At 37.4% G+C, this 18,832-nt stretch overlaps 4 protein-coding genes across 5 annotated transcripts; 1 reads left to right on the plus strand and 3 right to left on the minus strand.

The window, feature by feature from the left end:
• Positions 1 to 285: 285 nt before the first annotated feature.
• On the plus strand, positions 286 to 1,725 carry LOC103962306 (universal stress protein YxiE). 2 transcript variants are annotated; one of them, XM_009374998.3, is made up of 4 exons: positions 286 to 591; positions 668 to 777; positions 866 to 984; positions 1,442 to 1,725. In XM_009374998.3, exons 1-4 carry the CDS (start codon positions 303 to 305, stop codon positions 1,542 to 1,544), a joined length of 621 nt encoding a protein of 206 aa, XP_009373273.2. In that variant the 5' UTR covers positions 286 to 302; the 3' UTR covers positions 1,545 to 1,725. The 2 variants fall into 2 exon arrangements, with proteins under 2 accessions (XP_009373273.2, XP_048424242.1); XM_048568285.1 differs by having other exon boundaries at positions 295 to 567.
• Positions 1,726 to 3,732: 2,007 nt separating this feature from the next.
• On the minus strand, positions 3,733 to 6,227 carry LOC103962307 (cyclic phosphodiesterase-like). Its single transcript, XM_009375001.3, has 3 exons — positions 5,725 to 6,227; positions 5,106 to 5,148; positions 3,733 to 4,169 (listed from the first exon to the last, which is right to left on the minus strand). The coding sequence occupies exons 1-3, from the start codon at positions 6,010 to 6,012 to the stop codon at positions 3,976 to 3,978; spliced, it is 525 nt and encodes a 174-aa protein (XP_009373276.2). The 5' UTR covers positions 6,013 to 6,227; the 3' UTR covers positions 3,733 to 3,975.
• An 849-nt stretch (positions 6,228 to 7,076) lies between these two features.
• LOC103962308 (calreticulin) lies at positions 7,077 to 10,597 on the minus strand. Its single transcript, XM_009375002.3, has 13 exons — positions 10,439 to 10,597; positions 9,374 to 9,481; positions 9,046 to 9,238; positions 8,681 to 8,939; positions 8,539 to 8,595; positions 8,403 to 8,450; positions 8,231 to 8,317; positions 8,023 to 8,148; positions 7,840 to 7,935; positions 7,710 to 7,754; positions 7,585 to 7,611; positions 7,397 to 7,501; positions 7,077 to 7,313 (listed from the first exon to the last, which is right to left on the minus strand). The coding sequence occupies exons 1-13, from the start codon at positions 10,539 to 10,541 to the stop codon at positions 7,302 to 7,304; spliced, it is 1,266 nt and encodes a 421-aa protein (XP_009373277.1). The 5' UTR covers positions 10,542 to 10,597; the 3' UTR covers positions 7,077 to 7,301.
• A 2,709-nt stretch (positions 10,598 to 13,306) lies between these two features.
• On the minus strand, positions 13,307 to 17,346 carry LOC103962309 (pyrophosphate-energized vacuolar membrane proton pump 1). Its single transcript, XM_048568284.1, has 8 exons — positions 16,835 to 17,346; positions 15,679 to 16,253; positions 15,123 to 15,502; positions 14,891 to 14,977; positions 14,462 to 14,792; positions 13,925 to 14,335; positions 13,761 to 13,820; positions 13,307 to 13,652 (listed from the first exon to the last, which is right to left on the minus strand). The coding sequence occupies exons 1-8, from the start codon at positions 17,061 to 17,063 to the stop codon at positions 13,446 to 13,448; spliced, it is 2,280 nt and encodes a 759-aa protein (XP_048424241.1). The 5' UTR covers positions 17,064 to 17,346; the 3' UTR covers positions 13,307 to 13,445.
• Positions 17,347 to 18,832: the final 1,486 nt, after the last annotated feature.

Here is an 18,832-nt window from a genome sequence, read left to right on the forward strand (position 1 = left end):
TCTAAATATCATTACTATCGGGTTCAAATCTCATAAACTAATATAAAGATTAATACCAATTTTAAAGGCCATTTAATTAAAAGTCCTTGTTTTTATATAAAGAAGCAAAGTGGACCAAACTTTAACCTTTATGTCAAGTTAACTGAGATATTATATTAATTACTCAAATCTTATCATCTTCAAAACCCTAAACAGGCCCACCGTCTCAGAAAACCAGGAACCCCACAAAAGCCCAAACCCACAAACCGCCCACAGCAATTTCCCACCCATCTTTTTACTACATATACCCACTTCACCTTCCCATGTTCCATCAACCGACCTCCCTCCAAAAACCACTTCAGAAAATCTCTCAAACTGTTTTCGAATTGCAACCGTCCGATCGATTAATCATGACTGACGTGGCAGAAGGCGAAAGGAGGATCCTCGTGGCCGTCGACGAAGGCGAGGAGAGCATGCATGCGCTGTCGTGGTGCCTGAAGAACATTGTCGCGCAAAATTCCAAAGATACCCTTATCCTACTCTACGCCAAGCCCCCGCGAGCAGTGTTCACTGCTCTGGACGGCACAGGTAGGAGGAGAGAGGACCCATCCGGTATTTTGTCGCAACATTGAGGTTATTTTGGGAAAGAAGATTCAGTGGTTTTTTTTGTAATTTGCTTGTGAAACAGGGTATTTGTTTTCGTCTGAGACTTGGGCGGCGATGGAGAAGTACGCTGCTGATGTGGCGGACTGCGTGATGGAGAAGGCCAAGAAGACGTGCAGGGACCTCCGTCAGGATGTAAGTGTCAGAATATTGATTTTGTGAGGGTAAAATCGTCTTTTGGTTTTTTGTGATTTTTATTGTGACGTTTTTGCGCCTGGTCCAGGTTAAGGTGGAGACGAAAGTAGAGGACGGAGATCCGAGGGATGTCATTTGCCAGATGGCAGAGCAGCTTCGTGCTGACGTGTTGGTCGTGGGAAGCCACGGTTACGGCGGCATCAAAAGGTAGGTCCCAATTTATGTTGACAAAATGGGACTTGGATTCATTCAAATTATGGAGATCCTAAAGATTTTAATATTTTAAATATTTATCGTATATTGAACGGTAAAATATCAATTAATATTCTTTATTTAAATGAATAGTTAGGACGTAGAGATTTCTAAGATCCCATAAAATAAATTCGAAAGAGAATCCTCTTCCGACAATATGAAGATTGGAGATATTAAACAGAGTTTATGTGCCGCGTTATTCATACGTCCAAGACACCAATTCAAAATCTTTTTCTTTGGGTCACAAAAAATGTACTTGTTTAAGATTGAATGTTTGTGTCTTGGACGGACAGTAACACGACGAGCCATTGCACATGGCGGAGACGGTATAACTGGTTTACAAAACAAAAAAATAAAAACAAAAATCATGAAATTAATTTGGGAAGTAATTAGAATAATTGGGAATTTGCAGGGCTTTCCTTGGGAGTGTGAGCAATCACTGTGCACAGAATGTCAAGTGTCCCGTCTTGATTGTCAAGAAGCCAAAAACAAGTGCCGGGAGCAAAAGTGAATAATTGTGTTTGGGAAATGGTGCTTACTGGTGAAGAAAAACAAGCGTTTGTATTTGACTGTTTAAGCTTTGGGTGCGGTCGAGGCTTCTCTTTTAATGCATTGTTAAGAAAATTACGCATGTATATGTAAAACTTGTAATCCATTTTCGTTGGCCTAAATTTAATTGGGTTTCTACTTGGCTTAGATAAGTTTTCTTGGGTATTATGTTCGCCGCTTTTAGCTTTTTCAGGATATTTTGTGTTTGTCGTTTTTTTGACATACGTGAATTAGATCAATTTTGGAGGTATTGCACTTGCGATGTTTTTATACTCGTGATTTATGATTAGTTTTTTAGTATAAGGAGGCGAAATAGCACCTGTCGCCTTTTCTTACACATGAGTTAGACTGGTTTTTAATATTATGTTTGTCAATCTTTGACGCACATAAGCCATGTCAGTTTTTAGAACATTAATTGTGCATGCTGCCTTTTTCACCCAAGTTCGACGTTTTGCACACACCATCAGTTTTTAGAATATTAATGTGCGCGTTGCCTTTTTATACAAATTCAATGTTTCTTCTCGTAGATTAAAGTAATTTGGAACATAGTATAATTACCAGAAAACTATGATAGGAAAAAACTAAATTCAATTGTGAACAAAAAAAAAAAAAAAAAAAAAAAAAAAAAAAACCGAAGATCTAAATTATTGTCAACTTTTGAGAAGCTTCTTCAAGCCTTTGATCATGAAAGAAAGTCAACTTTACGGGATCCCTATAAATTAAGAAATTGAGTTTCACTCCGTATCTCTGTGTCTGGAGTCTTGGATCGAGAGATTTGGACCACTTAATTTCAATCTTACTGTCCCTAATAGCTCATTTTACTAGCTCACTTCACAAAAACCCAAAAACTTAGATTGCTCATCTCTCTCTCTCTCTCTCTCTCTCTCGTGGTTCAATTCTCTCAGTTTGTGAGCTTTGAACACAAAGATCTCTTGAGTGGTTCAACTCTCTCAGTTTGGGAGCTTTGGACACAAAGATCTAGAGTTTATCTCATTCCTAAATTAAGCATGGCTTAAGGATATTAAGTACTACGAGTGTTTCTACGTGGCTTAGATAAGTTTTCTTGGGTATTATGTTCGCCACTTTTAACTTTTTCAAGATATTTTGTATTTGTCGTCTTTTCACACAAGTGAATTAGATCAATTTTTAAGGTATTGCACTCGCAATCTTTTTATACACGTGATTTATGATTAGTTTTTTAGTCTAAGGAGGTGAAATAGCGCTTGCCGCCTTTTTGTACACATGAATTAGACCAGTTTTCCAAAGTATTATGCGCATCGCCATTTGACACACATGAGTCATATCAATTTTTAGAACATTAATGTGTGCGCTGCCTTTTTCATTCAAGTTCGATATTTTGCACACATTATATCAGTTTTTAGAACAGAAATGTGCGCTCTGCCTTTTCATCCAAATTCAATGTTCCTTCTTTTAGATTAAAGTAATTTAGAACATGGTATAGTTACCAGAAAACCAGAATAGGAAAGAGCTAAAATCCATTCGTGAACGAAATAAGAAAAAACGAAAATCTAAAATATTGTCAACTTTTGAGAAACTTCTTCAAGCTTTTGACCTTGAAAGAAAGTCAACTTTACGAGATCTCTAAGAACTTGAGATTCACTCCAGATTTCTGTGACCGAAGGATCGAGAGATTCGGACCACTCAATTTCCATCCCACCACCTCTAATAGCCTATATCATTGAGTCACTTCACAAAAATCCAAAAACTTGGCCCATATCTCTTTCTCTCTCTCCTGGGTAGTCTGAATCTCTCGGTTTGCAAGCTTTAGACACATAAATCCAGAGTTGATCTCATTCCTAAATTAAGCATGGCTTACGGATATCAAGTACGACGAGTGTTTTAAACGTGTCGCATCACTTTTAACTTGCAACGGTCCATTGATATCATGTATATAGTTGCACTGGCTTCAATTCATGCTTAATCCGATTACACATTGTCATTGTGTATCAATTTATGCTTCTTTCCAAGGCCATGCTCGACTCTCCATCCCAGTGAGAGATGAGACTGCAACTGTTGCCAAAGTTGTTGGAAATTGGGTAGTTTGTAACAACAATAGAAGAGTTTTTCGCGTCGACGTAAAGCCGGTGGATTGCAAGACGAGAGATGAAAGGGTTGCGGACAGCTACAAGAAAGTACGCAACGACGAAAACTTATCGCTTGTATTAAAAGAACAAGAACATAGTTATAAAACGATATAGAGTTCTGCTAATCTTTAAAACCCGCGATTCTGAACGGTTGATTATACAGCGTATAATCCAGATGGAGTTCATATCACTCAACGAAAGTTCCGAAACTTACAGAGACTTCTGTGTGCGGCGACAAGCTCAGCAAGAGAGAAGACATGGCCGGAGGTGGTCTTGACACAAGCTACAATAGTTACCCAAAAACTTCAGCAACCTTCTCCCAAGTCTGTTGAGTCATGTCGTCGTTACATTTGTACAAAACGAGGCGTCTCATCGTGAAACGGAGGCCAACGATGCCACCATCAAGAGCAAGAACTTTTTCTTTAGCCTTTTGCTTCTCTTCGTCGGTCAGATGCCCATAGAGGAGGCTCAAATGTGGCATAGGACCTGCATTGATACAATTAATTGCAACCCAATGGAATAATCATTAGTTATAAAGCAATAAAAATATGCAAGCGGTCTAATATCTTAATGGATAGAATTTTGGTTTCCACTCATGCATCCCAAGTTCGAAACTCCCCATCTCTCCTAAATTATATAGAAGTGCCAATAACAATTCCCCTATCAATTCTCAATAAATTAGTGCTCAGCACCAAACCCTAACAAAACTTGCAGTCAATGAAATGGCAATCTACAAAACCCTATGGAATATATCTTTAGACAAAAGAGTTCCTTTTGTTGGTTCTTCAAAGCAAATGCATATCAACTTAAGAGTTCTGGTTATGTTCGCTCACTCTTAGATTTGGTATAGTGTAGAAATTAAAACACTAAAAACATTCATTTAGGGTTAGTTTGGAAAGTGCTTTTAAATTATTGAAAGCGCTTTTAGTGAAAATATGTTTTTAGAACTCAAAAACATTTGCTCTAAAAGTGTTTTCAATCAATTAAAACAATTTCCAAACGAGCCCTTATTCTCCGCCCTTTATATCAAATTAAAAAGTGAATGACCATACATCTCCTACTGAATAATGTTACACCTATCAAATTTTTCATACCACATTTGTATCATTTCTCTAATAGAGATAGGATCCGCCAATACATATGAATTATATCTCTATTAAAAAAATAGTATATATACGGTATGAAAAATATAATAAAAGTAACATTTTTGTTGCTTGCTCCCTTAATGACCAAGAGAAATTTCGATTCATGATAACTAGTCGAGCACTTCTCAAGAAAAACTCACATTTAACGAGTGTATACATTATCATATCTCTCAAAACAAACATTCATGTGATATAGAACAAAACTTGTATAAATTCTGCATGAAGTTTTTATTAATTTTGAATCAATAATTTGTATGGGAAGGCAAATTGATCTTACCCAAGCGTCCAAATTTCCCAGCCACGTTCTTCATATGAATTACCTGAGAAAGAAATTAATCGACTACAATCACATAACTAATAACTCTCAAACTAAAAGAGATAATTGTTCTTAACCAAACTGGATACAACGAGTGTGTTCATTTGCAGTTAAGTTCGAATCTATCTTTTTCATAATATAGATGAATTTAATATAGAATATCAACTGTAACAATATTTAAAATAACGATATGCAAATTTATGAAAATATCGATGGATATATCGCCATCGATTTGCAATGAAATGAGTATATCAACTTATTCAGATTTAGTCAAAATTAGAGAAAATTTCCCCAAAAAAAAAAAAAAAAAATTCAAAAGTTCGAAATCTTCAATGGATTATGACAAAATTTAGGTAGTGAATCGGTAAACATTATCGATATTTATTAATTTTTCTATATCTGTATAGGGTGAAGTTTTTATTTCATCTTCTTTCCAATATTCATCTTTAATTTTTCGGACATTTGAACGGAAATATTGACAATTTGGTTGATATTTTAAACACCGATTATATATAATAAAATAAAAAAAACAAGAGATGATTGATAAGATTTGAGTGAAAATAAACGAATAGAATGAAACCTCGGGATCAATGAAGAGGTAAACGCACTGGTAATAGAATGCACATGGACTGGTATTCACGCGCTCAATTTTACAATCATAACTGACTCCGGTACATTTCTCTCTGAACTTCTTCACCATGGACTCGTGATCCGAGTGGATCGACACCGTAATCGGAATGTGGGGTCGGATCTCCGGCCCACCAAATTCTTCGCGAAGACCGTCCATCACCTCCTTGATCCTCTCCGACACATCATCCGGTGGGACCGCCCATATGGCATACTTGTGCACTCGCGGCTTATCTGGCATGGTGAGAAAAACGAAGAAGATGGATGATTGGTTTTGCAGCGTTTAGGTTAATTGGGAATTGGGGCTTATAATGCGGTTGGTGATCAAATTTGGAAATGATCGTTCTTCCTTTTTCCCAATTTTTTTTTTTTGTTTTTTTTTAATACGAGAGGTGGAGTAGTAATAATGTTGTTCAAATTCGTTTTTAGCAGAAGTAAAATTGAAGACATTGAAGAAGAATACCACTTTTTATTTTTATAATACGAGAGGTGGAGTAGTAATAATGCTGTTCACATTTGTTTTTAACGAGAGTAAAATTGAAGACATTGAAGAAGAATACCATTTTTTTTTTTTTAATATGAGAGATGAAGTAGTAATAATATTGTTCAAATTCGTTTTTAGCGAGAGTAAAACTAAAGACATTGAAGAGAAATACCACTAAACCGTAATACTAAGTAAGCGTTTTATTTGAAGCTCACCATTTTTTTTTTGAATACCCAATTTTTAATAAAATGGTTCTTTCCACACCAAAATTTTGTCTTGGACGTCATCAACCTTTGATCCATGCAAAAATCAGGGCTATAAAAAACAAAGGAAAAAAAGGGAATCCGACCCAAAAAAAATTATCTAATCATTCAATAACCGAAATCGAAAAATTCTTGAAAGTTTGGTACAGGCGTCGGGATCACAGATCAGTAATATCGAACCGAATTTTATGATTATACAATTTAAATTTTAAATTCATAACATATGAGAATATAAATTATTATAGTAGTCGGATTGGTTGAGATTTAATCTAAACCGCTCAATTAAATTCAACTCTATCTCTCTCTCGACCTCACCTCAGTCCCCCCCTCTCTCCCGACTCGACGACTCCGCTCTTTATCGATCTAAATTCAAGACAATGAATCGTTTCATCTAATTTCACTCTTATACCAAGAGAGCGTAAACTTGACAACCAATCTAATTTGAAAATCCAACGAGCATTTTCTTAGCAATGTAAACCGTAGGGACCATTTTAGCATTCAAGCCAAAATATAAATGAGGAAAATATTGATTCAACAGAAAAATTCAAAGAGGACTACTCAGTTTAAACTAATCTCATGTGATTATGAAAAAGACAAAAACACATCTCATCGTTTTTGCTCACATGGATCAAACAGCTAAATGAGAGATTAAGAAATAAGCAACATTCAACATTTAGCAGTATCTCTTTCCTCTTAACAGTTCTACAGCTAAAAAATAACGAAGGAAAAAATGGAGCACTTGACGCCGAAGCTTTTCTCTAGAACTTTTCGGTGCTTCCCTTCCTACAGTTCGTCCTGAAAACACACAGCACAAGGCGCACCAATCAGTAAACAGACTAGTCGTATAGTTGGTAAATCGAAAAAGGAAGAAAACCTACATGTTTCTCAGCCTCCTCGGCGCTCTCTTCAGTTGAGTCTGGTTTAGATTCGGCGTCAGAGTCATCTTCCGCATCATCGGCGTCAGCATCATCTTCTTCCTCGGCCTGAAAAACACAGAGAAGCAGTTAGGGACCGCAGAAAAAGATGACAGCTAATAAACTCTCAGGTGTAAGTTTTGTATGCTCACATCAGAATCAACTGGGTCTTTTGCTTCCTGGCAAAAGGATTAAGGAAACAAGTTAATAAGAATGAAAAACACACGATTAGTAATAGCGAAAATAATTTGGACTGTGTGAATAAACATTCGAGTACCTCCTCCTGCTTCTTCTCTGCTTCCTCGAATGCTGCCTTCTCAGCCTGAAATTGCACGAAACTCAAATCAGACATGTTAAAGGAATACTGTTAGAAAGCGCTACGGAAAAAGGTATGGAAGATGACATACATCCTTTTGTTTTCCCCATGTTTCCTCAGCCAACTGCTTTGCATACTCCGGGTCATCAGCAATCAAGATATTGTCAAACAGGGTTCCAGATTTCACCTGGGACATTCCACATCTTGCTTATCAGACTTTGATTACTGAGGGAACAAAAATAGAAAACAGGAGGAAAGTAACAGACAATATTACCTGCCACAATTCAATTCCGACATACTTCAAGTTGGGGTAAACATACAGCTCAGGGTCATCCTTGAACTCTGGGTTGTCAATGAGTGGTGTCTTCCACTTTCCCTTGAAGTTGGGGTTCTTGATTTTCTGCATAGTGGCGGAGAAAAATTAGGACAGAGCACTTAAAAGTTACGTTTCAAGATATTATTCAAACCTGAATTCCACAAACCTTTGGCTTCCATTCACCCTTGTATTCGGGGTTGGGAATGGTTGGGGCAGTCCATTCACCATCTTCCTCATCATCCCAATCTTCCGGCTGAAACACCAAATCACGTTAATGAGCAACAAAAATACTCTTCCGTGCATGTGTAGTATTTTGGAAACCCAAGTCAAATCATTACCTTCTTGGCTTCGGGATCTACTATCTCCTTGGGAATGTCATCATAACCCTACAAACAGACAATGAGAGTCAGCATGCTTGTATATTTAGTTAAAAAGAATAAGCATAGATGATTTGTATATAAAATGCGTGACTACCTCTGGCTTAGTATCTTCGGGGTCAGGAATGTATTCTTTGTCATCCCAATCTTCAGGCTGTCGATATTAGACAGTTAGTTAATCACCACTTCAGTTATGAATAGTTTACTGATATCTCAAGAGTTCAATTATGGGTACATACTTTCTTGGCCTCGGGATCCTTGATTTTCTTTGGAGGCAGAAGATCCCAATCACTGTAGAGGCTGCCAGTTTGTTTCTCTACATTGTCAATAAGGATGCTGTAGGTAGCATCTGGGCGGAGGACAAAGGTATAAACATGAGTAAGCTGATCAGTCTCACAAGGGACGTCCTTCTTGATCAAGTTATTTGTGTTATTGTAGTTAAGAATTGCGTGAACTTTCTTGGTGCTGTATCCACAGATATCTGGCCCAAACATGATACTGCAAACCATAAAAGTTTATATACCATGTCAGAAATTATTAAATGAGGTAAACAGATTGATGCAACGATAACGAAACAGTCAGATCAAATGGGGATATCACTTGCCTGTATGAGGTATCACCGCCAAATTTCTTCTGATCAACATCGCCGCTGAGTAACTTGATGTAGCCACCACCACAGTCAAGCTTCTGCTCATGCTTCACGGAAAATTGGAACACTAGGGTCTTGTCCTTGTTGCTGAATTCAGGGAACTCAGCTGAAATGGCATAAAACCTATAATCCTCACTTGTTTGGATACCTGTACCAAGATGTTAAAGTCATCGAAACTGGTCATCAGGACGATCTTCACAATATAAAAAATAAAGCAATGAACACAGTAAAAAATCTGCAGATAACATTAATACAAGAGACAGAATTGGTTATAAACAGATACCCTTGTCATTAGCATCTCCATTCCATTTGCCAGAGGTGTAGTTCCATTCTCCGGCAAGGCTCTCATCTCTCTTCCAGTCAGATTTAACCCAACGTTTGTCCCATCCGTCTTTTAGTATTTGAGAAATAGCAGAAGAAACAAGAGAAAAAAAAATCAGGACAATAGAACAGCAAAAAAGATCACTGGAAACAGTAAAAAGTAAAGAACCAGAGAAGTAAACATGTTAAATGTACACGAGAAGTAAGCTTCTTCACTTTTTAAAGACCCTTTTAATACTACTTGACCTACGCATGATACCATTTGACATTCTACGCCTGCCCCACTTTGACTACTACTGTATCAGGCAAAAATCTATGCCTTTTCGAGCTCCTACCAATCAAACTCTGTCAAGATTGCAACATCACTAATAATTGACAAGTTCAACAGCAGAAAGAAACGAGTCTCGAGCCAACCAATGGATAGAGCAACAATAGAATATCAATTTAACGGAACGGATGAGATTTAGCTTTAATTCTGTTCAAAATCATATACGAGCTTAACAACCTGTGACACCACAGATTGAAAACAGCGAATGCAACATCCTTGAACTGAAATTGGACTGGAAACCTTACAATTATTGATTTTTTTTCCATTCAATACCATTTATCAATTTTAACATCACCCTAAACCCTATTTTTTTGTAATTTGCAAACACTTCACTGATCACATTTATCATATACACACACAGATACATCAATACCCAAAGATTTCGATTCGAAAACATAACCGAAACCACAAATCAAGTTGAAAATTCAAACTTTAATCAAATTTCTAGCAGATCCAATTGAAAACCGTCAATTAAACTCACACTAACAGTATTCATAAAACATTAACCACGAACACAATCAGATCGAGTAGCAGACTCATAACCAACACCGATCCTCCAGAAATGACATCTGATTCAACTCAATTACCGCACACAAAACCTCTAAAACTCTAATCAATAGAAAATGCAACCAAAAACCGACGACATCAAATAATCCGTACACCTATAGATAAGAAACATAAAGAGAGATGTATGTATACCTTCGAAGCGTTCTTCGAAGAAAACCTTGGCGGAGGCTATGGCGAGGAGAGAGAGAAGGACCAGGGACAGCAAGCTCGAGTTGTTTCGAACCCTAAACGCCATCGTTTTCCACGCTGAGAGAATCTGCAGCTACAGAGACTGATGAGGAAGCTCGATCCCTGCAGGGCTGTTATATATAATCGGTTTTCACAGCAGTGGTTTTTATCTTGGGGTAAGAGTCCTCGCTGGAAGACGAGACCAATAGAAACTCGCCACGTGGTTTCGTCTTGTCATTGGCCTGAGGTGGCGGGATCTTATTGGTCCCTCACTGAATTTTGCGCTGCAGCAATTGGGTGCGCCACGTAGGTTGGAGGAATTGGGAGTTTACGGAAATGCCTTAGGTTGGTAACTTTGTAAAAGGTCTGGAATTTGGCCCACTAAAATTTTTTTTTTTTAATGTGCCGCAAACACGTACATTAAGTGTTATAATACGAATGGTTAGAAAATTTATTTTTTTTATATATCCAACCACTTGTGTTATGAAACTTAAGGCTCATTTGGTGGGCTGAATGAGATTGAACTTTAGGGATAAGATTGGATTGACAAAGATTAATTAGGCTTTGTAAACAGGACTTGTAACTTGTGTATAAGATTAGTTAGATAACACACACTATTATGAATTCATAACCTATCATGTTCAGTCCTATCAATATCACATTTTGACATTACAAACTTTATTTTAATTGGTCACAACCTATCTCAATCGGCCTAGCAAATAGACCCTTAATGTACGAAGCCATGTCTCAACACGCTGAAAAATCTCTCATCTAAAAACATCTTAATACTTATAATACTTATAGGAGACTAGGATTGGGGTAAACAAATCACAAATTATGATTAAACTTTTGTATTGTTTGACAATGTCTTTGGACTATCGAATTTTAGTAATATCATATAACATCGTAATTTGACAATATCAAAGTCTTACGTTTCCACACTGGAATATTCAAGACTGGATCAGAATTCATTGACTTTGTATTTGGATGTAACATTTCTCCTAGTTATTGTGTTAGAATATGAATTAATATAGTCACGATTTGCAGTTTGAAATGTTAGATTGTTTCTTAAAGGAAAATTATTATAGTTAGTTGATTGTAAAATTTGTAAAAATCAACGGATCTTAAATACGATTGATATTCAAATAAGCTAGTGTAAACAACTATCGAAAAGAAAAAGTATTATGAAATATAAAGAAAAATAAATGGATGATTTGTTGTAAAGCTAACTTTGAGATTGGGCGAGAGAGGGGCGATAAAGAAAAGGAAAAGCTTAGGTTTATGAAAACTATGTGTTCACTGTTCATCCCTGGTCTTGTATCTTTATTTCATGATGAACTTTCTTGCCTAAAAGTAACACAAAACCCAAACCCTCGTAGGAATTCTATATTAAGTTTATATAATCACATTTCCTAAATAAACACACTAATTACAAAAATCTAATTTCAATAAATCGAGGAAAAAGTAAGTAGCTTCTTTTTATAGCTCCATCCTCATGAAAAAGATAAGAAAATCTTTTCACCAAAAAAAATAAAAAAAGAAAAGAAAAGCTCAACATATGGGTTGTTCGAACTTGACTACTGTAATACCTAAGCTCTAATGATGTTTACTGTTTAATTGTTTGTACGCTTTTTGTTTGCTATAATTTACTTTTTCTTTTACATAAATAGTATTAGGATTGCGAAAAATTCAAGCTCGAAGGATCAAATGTAAAAGTGAATGCCCTTAACGTCTAACCTATGATTGCTTTCGTAGTTTACCCACTTTAGGCTTGAAGGTTTATCTAATGACCTTGTTGCTTTTGATTTAAAAAAGAAAGCTTTCCCATATGGATATATACTAAAATAAGTGGGATTGTGACCTTGCTAAGGACAAAAACATAGAAAAAGGCACATACCTCCATACCATAAGATAAACTTGTTGTAGGCTTAAATATATGAATTTTCATAGTGGGACGGCACTCATTGTGTTCTGCTGTGCAATTCCTTGGATGCTTGGATTGGAAGTCACTCAAGGCTCGTTTAACTTTAATGATATGAAATGGTCAGAGAGTTAGCCTTCCTACATGATTTGCATTTGTGCTTATCATGGTTATTGCTTTTGAATTGATCTACTCTTGTTTTCAAGTAACCTAACTGACGTTTTCGGCCAAAAATTAACGTTGTTCGTGTTACTTCTTTTTTCAACGTTGAAAGAGGTTGCCAGTTGGTCGTATTACTTTTCTTTTTCACTGTTGAAAGAAGTCGGCAACTGGTTATGTTATCTCTCTTTTCAACGTTGAAAAAGATGATCATCAGTTTAGATTCCTAGTTAATAAAAAATTTAGCCTTTGTATGGAAGTTACTTCTTGGTCCATCAACCTTAATTAACACTAATTAGAGTTGGCCATGACCTAATATTGATTGGCCCATCCTTAAACATGGAATGTGAGCACCTAGTCCGGAAAAATTACTTCCTCTTATCATCTTGAATGTCTCATTAGTAGTTTTCACACATCGTTACGTAAAAAAACAAAAACATTTTATAACACATGAAAAGGTCGAATATCACCACCATGACACTCATAATGTAGCTAAGTTTCTCTCCTCTCAACACTCAAAGTCAAAACCTGATAATGTTAAAAGGGCGACCCAAGCCAACAAGGCTCTCTGCTTTGCGAGGGTCACACACTAAGAGGGGTGACGTATTTCGTACGTAGCTTCACCCTTGCTTTACAATGAGACTGCTTTCATGACTCTGTGATCTTTCAATCACAAAAAAGCAACATTTCTTGTATACACTAAAGAAGTTAAAATATTATTTTGACAAAAGAAATTTTTTTGATAAATATGATTGTGGATACATATATATATTGATATGCAACATAGAGTAACATGCACATACATAGTTCTAGTAAAATTGGGAATTAAAGTGAAAAGCTCCATCTTTATTAACACATATACCGCGGTTAACTTGATTTGCAACTCCATTTTCAAAGCCATTTGAAGAGGAGGCCTCCATGAGCTGCAAAGAACGGAGCAAACACCAAGGACTCAACAGCCATGAGCTTGATCAGAATATTGAGCGAAGGACCTGAAGTGTCCTTGAGCGGATCTCCGATCGTATCGCCTATGACGGCCGCCTTGTGGGGATCCGAACCCTTGGGACCTAGTGACTTAGCATGTTCTGAAGCGCCGGCCTGCAGGTATAACATAGCGGGTTATTAGAATGTGCATGATTGGTTTTGGGTTGGATGCTCGCATTCTAACAACAACTGAAGCTCAATCGAGCGCAAAAGCGTGCTTACCTCTATGTATTTCTTTGCATTATCCCATGCCCCTCCAGTGTTGGAAGCAGAAATGGCAATCTGTGGAGCAAAACAAAGGGAGACGCGTCTTAGCAAATGCCGGTAAATCCAACTGAAGGGTGTGAGAAATTCAAAATCTACAGCACGAGAAAGGTTTACTTTACCTGCACACCGGAAACAAGTGAACCAGCAAGAATCCCGGCAAGAGTTTCAACTCCAAAGAAGGTGCCGGCAATGAGTGGTGTAAGCATGACCAAAGCGCCTGGTGGGATCATCTCCTTGAGGGAAGCATCTGTGGAAATCTTGACGCATGTTGCGTAATCTGGCTTTGCTGTTCCTTCCATGAGCCCTGGAATTGTGTTGAATTGCCTGCGAACCTCTTCGACCATTTTAAGCGCTGCACTTCCCACGCTCTTCATTGTCATGGCAGAAAACCAGTAGGGAAGCATAGCTCCCACAAGCAGGCCAATGAAGACTTTCGGCGTCAACACATCAACAGTCTCTATTCCGGCTCTGCTGACATAGGCACCGAACAAAGCAAGAGAAACAAGAGCAGCCGATCCAATAGCAAAACCCTGAGACATACAAGAAAACATGTCAAAATCGAAATAAGGGATACAAATCACCATACTTTCAGAATGCGTCTTGAGAAAGTAAATTTTCCCTTTCAGGATCCGAGAATGCGCCTAGTTTTGTTTTACCTTGCCAATAGCAGCAGTTGTGTTTCCAGCAGCATCTAAAGCATCTGTTCTTTCGCGTATCTCGTGGCTCATCCCGGCCATCTCTGCAATCCCACCAGCATTGTCACTTATTGGGCCGTAAGCATCAATTGCAAGACCTGTGGAGATGGTGCTGAGCATTCCCAAAGCAGCCACAGCAATTCCATACATGGCAGCCAAACTAAAGCTAACGTAGATAGCAAACGCAATGGCGAACACAGGAATGATGACTGATTTGTAACCAAGAGCCAGCCCGAAAATCACGTTTGTTGCAGCACCAGTCCTGCAAGAATCCGCCACATCCTGTACCGGACTGCAAATCAAACATATTAATCAGCATCAGGGTTTTGATGAACAACAATATTTCTAGTGTTATATTAATCACAACTAATAGGAAATTAATCGGATCACCTGTAAGCATTGCTAGTGTAATACTCTGTAGTGTATCCGATAACAAGACCAGCCCACAAGCCAATTGCTACACAAAAGAAGAGGTACCTGCAGCACGTAATTCAAATTAACGATGAATTAATAAATGGATACGTGTTATCACATGAGTGAATTGATAAGACCGTGATGGTGTAACAGTCACAACGAAGAATTACTTGGGAAGAACAGAAGTTGGGGATATAAAGAGGCATACCAGTTCTTGACAGTCTTATTGGTTCCAAAGCTGAAGAGAGTGAACTCTGATGGCAAAGCTACAAAAGTGACCACGGCGATCCCAGCAGTCATTAAGATGGTTGAGATAATGAGTTGACGCTTCAAGGAGGGTTCGATCTCACTGACTTTCTTGATCTCAAACAGATCGGTTGCAAAAAGGGTTGTTATCAAACAAACCACAATCCCCATTGAGCTTATGATCAAGGGATACGACATAGCGGTGTAGTCATGACCGATGCCAAAGGATGATATGGATGCAACAAACAATGCTGCACAAGATGACTCAGCGTAAGATCCGAACAGATCAGATCCCATCCCGGCAATGTCTCCTACATTGTCACCCACATTGTCTGCAATAACCTGAAAAAGAAACACAAAACCAAAAGCGCTCATACAACTAAAAAGCACTTCTGACTACGTTTAACAAAAAAAAGTACGACTAATTCTCAATAGGCCAAATGTGATGCTCTGCATTTGGGAAATCTAAAACAAACGGGCAAAAAAACATAGTACAAAAGGGAGATGTAGCAAATTACAGCAGGGTTTCGTGGATCATCTTCGGGGATATTTCGTTCAACTTTCCCAACAAGATCAGCACCAACATCAGCTGCTTTCGTGTATATGCCTCCCCCGACTCTTCCAAAAAGTGCCATTGAAGAACCTCCGAGTCCATAACCAGTAATTGACTCGTACAGTCCTTCCCAGTCATCACCATAGTACAGCTTAAACAGGTTTATAGACGCATACAGCACCAAAAGTCCATTGGCAGCAAGAAGGAACCCCATCACAGCACCCGAGCGAAAAGCGGTGATGAAAGCCTTCCCAACACCCCTCCTTGCTTCTAGGGTTGTTCTGGCATTGGCATACGTTGCGATCTTCATCCCAAGAAAGCCAGAGAGAACAGATGTAAAAGCACCGAGCAAGAAGGCAACGGTACTGAAGAAGGCGTTGGCTAGTGCCGGTTTGCACATGTTGCCTGTGTTATATGTGCAGGGTTCACTTTTGGTGCTGAAACCCTTCACTGAGCCAAGGAAGAGGAAGATGATGGCGCTAAAAACGCCAACGAAGATGCTGAGGTATTTGTATTGGGTAAACAGAAAAGAGGTCGCCCCTAGAAACATTATACGAATCAAAAGTTAGATTTAAAATTTACTGTCACAGAAGTGCAGCAACATAGTTCTCATTCTTTTCAAGTTTGATCAGTGATCCGTACAACAGATGCTATTGCGAGGAAATCTTCCGCGAGGAAGATTAAAAAGGTACCAAGTACTAAATTTTCATTATTTTCAGGGTGTGATCACAAATCACCAACTGAATGATGCTTTAGTGACGAAAACTTCCGCCGGAAAATTAAAAGGGAAGCAAGAACATGGTTTTTTATTCTTTTCAGTCTGTGATGAGTATACAACAAAATGAAAAACACAGGATTAAATTTTCAGCAAACACATTAAAAGGGTAGTAAAAGCATATTTTGTGTTTTTCATTCTTTTCTGGGTGTGATCTGATAACAAAATGATGCTTTAGCGACGAAACCTTCAGCGAGGATTCTTATTGCTTAAAGAACAGACATATTGTATTAGGATGCAGCTTATACTGGTATGAAATGGTAAAAAAAAATGTAAAACAACTACAAGAATTAGAGAGAGAGAGAAAGAGAGAGAGAGAGAGAAAGGAGAGAGAGAGGGAGATCACCAATGGAAATGGCATGCTGGATCTCAGCACACTTGATGGTAACGTCAAGAGAGTTAACACCCTCTTCTTCGTCTCCAATGAGCTTGTCCTTGTACCCATTTCGCTCACCATGCCCACCTGAGACCTTCACCCTTGACACCAAAAACCACTGCAACAAAGCAAAACCAAGCCCCACAACCGCACCCAAAGGAATCACAACCTGCGTCAGTCCCTCACTGAGCAAACCCATCTTCCAAAATCTCACACACAACAATTGCTTCCTTCAATAATTTTCTTGGTATATCTGAGATATTTTATGGCAAAGGAAAGAAAAATGCTTGGTGGGTTTGAACTGCAGCCCCTTGTAATCTTAATAATATATTACAACTGCATTAATTATCCAAATCCAAACGATATCCTAGTGGGTTTGGATCACGAGTCCTTCTACTATACAACAATGTACAGTGTATTATGTTTTTTAATTAGATCACATCCGCTTGTTAAATTTCTTTGAATTCTCGAGCGCACATCTAAACCGTTAAGTTTCTCAATATCTGGTGTACTCTAAAATTATCATTGCACTGCATGGGGATTGTAATCTGCAAAGCTATAAAGCTTGCTGGTTTGAAAGGCAGGTGGGAATTGGGGGAAGATTCTTATATATACCTTGGACTGGCACAACTGGTTGGTTTGATTATTTGGTATTAGTTTTGTCATAGGCTCAGAGTTGTCCCTGTCCCTAAGGACACCTTTTTCTCGTTGATGGATAGAGTTGGCCAAATCAGCACCAGCTCAATAATTACTTGATATAAATCACAAAATTCACATTTATGCTAATCACTGTCTTACTAAAACATAAGATTTTCTATTTATAGAGCACATCAAACAAAAGTATGAAATCTTCTGTATTTTAAATTTATGCACTTAGTTGACACGGTCTTACTAAATATAAATTAAACAGCTCTATTGAATATTTTTTTTTCATTTAAATGAGGCCAAAAGTCTTTGAGGTGAAGGATGATTGAAACCAATTTTGTTTTAAAATGTTGAAGTTACTTTTGGTAATTCATAGTTAACATAGCAAAGTTAAATGGCCTTATATGTAGTAACACCACCTCCAAATTTAATAAAATTAACCTCCAAAAGGAAAAGCACTAGGGAATAGTTCAGTCCAGTCTGTCCTTCGTTCACTTACCAGCACTATTTCGTACTACCTTGGAAAGCAAGCAACCATGACCTCTGATATTGTGTTAAATATTATCTTCTTATTATGCTAATGTAACTTGCACCTTTATTTGATTTAATATCAGAAGAAACATTTCAATTAAGTTATGAAAAATCACAGTCGGTGTTGTACCAAACAAAGTCCAAAGGAAGAAGGATTACTTACCAATTTTTTTATGGAAGCTTTATAATATCTGCACGCAATTGATTTTAATGCACATTGTGATGCTAACTTGAATACCAAATAAATTCAAATTACAGTAAAGAAACATTTATATATACAACAAAAAGATAACTTAGAAAAAGTCTATATCAAGTCTCATTTTATTAAGCGACTATAGTTTTCGACAAAACGATACTTAAATGCAAAAAGCGATATTATACTCTTATCAATTGACATAATTCGCGTCCACAGATTTAATGGTGGCTGGTGGGAGAAGAATTCTTGTTTGTATTTTACAAAACCAACACGTTTACCGCACTTGAGCCTTGAAAGTCTTTGCTTTACAAATTATTAAAACAAAAATTGAATATTATATATGCAACCAAGATCAGTCTGTCACGCATTTGATCGCTTTCACTCTTAGAAGTTAAAATTAAGAATAGTAGCTCAACTACAAAACATTCTGACACCTACTAATTTAGACTAATCTGAAACTTAATAAGCACTCTACCCCCTGTTTAGTAGAATATTGCTAACAATGTTGAAACGGTAATATGTATATGTGTGTGTATATATATATATTTTTTATTTTTATTTTTATTTTTTATTTTTAAGGGACTAGCTAATAGTTT

The sequence above is a fragment of a genome, unplaced genomic scaffold, assembly GCF_019419815.1.
Source record: "Pyrus x bretschneideri cultivar Hongxiangsu unplaced genomic scaffold, Pyrus_bretschneideri_v1 Contig48, whole genome shotgun sequence".
Taxonomy (NCBI): Eukaryota; Viridiplantae; Streptophyta; class Magnoliopsida; order Rosales; family Rosaceae; genus Pyrus; species Pyrus x bretschneideri.

What these genes read in the sequence shown, in the direction of transcription:
- LOC103962306 (XM_009374998.3), top strand. Translation starts at nt 303, where the DNA reads ATGTTCCATCAACCGACCTCCCTCCAAAAACCACTTCAGAAAATCTCT. An exon ending in GAGGAGAGAGGACCCATCCG is followed by an intron (nt 592 to 667) that starts GTATTTTGTCGC and finishes CTTGTGAAACAG; the next exon opens with GGTATTTGTTTTCGTCTGAG. An exon ending in GCAGGGACCTCCGTCAGGAT is followed by an intron (nt 778 to 865) that starts GTAAGTGTCAGA and finishes CGCCTGGTCCAG; the next exon opens with GTTAAGGTGGAGACGAAAGT.
- LOC103962307 (XM_009375001.3), bottom strand. Translation starts at nt 6,012, where the DNA reads ATGCCAGATAAGCCGCGAGTGCACAAGTATGCCATATGGGCGGTCCCA. An exon ending in ACCTCTTCATTGATCCCGAG is followed by an intron (nt 5,149 to 5,724) that starts GTTTCATTCTAT and finishes TTTCTTTCTCAG; the next exon opens with GTAATTCATATGAAGAACGT. An exon ending in TGGGAAATTTGGACGCTTGG is followed by an intron (nt 4,170 to 5,105) that starts GTAAGATCAATT and finishes GTATCAATGCAG; the next exon opens with GTCCTATGCCACATTTGAGC.
- LOC103962308 (XM_009375002.3), bottom strand. Translation starts at nt 10,541, where the DNA reads ATGGCGTTTAGGGTTCGAAACAACTCGAGCTTGCTGTCCCTGGTCCTT. An exon ending in CCGAAGATACTAAGCCAGAG is followed by an intron (nt 8,451 to 8,538) that starts GTAGTCACGCAT and finishes GTCTGTTTGTAG; the next exon opens with GGTTATGATGACATTCCCAA. An exon ending in AAGACCCAGTTGATTCTGAT is followed by an intron (nt 7,502 to 7,584) that starts GTGAGCATACAA and finishes TGTGTTTTTCAG; the next exon opens with GCCGAGGAAGAAGATGATGC.
- LOC103962309 (XM_048568284.1), bottom strand. Translation starts at nt 17,063, where the DNA reads ATGGGTTTGCTCAGTGAGGGACTGACGCAGGTTGTGATTCCTTTGGGT. An exon ending in ATGATCCACGAAACCCTGCT is followed by an intron (nt 15,503 to 15,678) that starts GTAATTTGCTAC and finishes TTTCTTTTTCAG; the next exon opens with GTTATTGCAGACAATGTGGG. An exon ending in AATAAGACTGTCAAGAACTG is followed by an intron (nt 14,978 to 15,122) that starts GTATGCCTCTTT and finishes TACGTGCTGCAG; the next exon opens with GTACCTCTTCTTTTGTGTAG.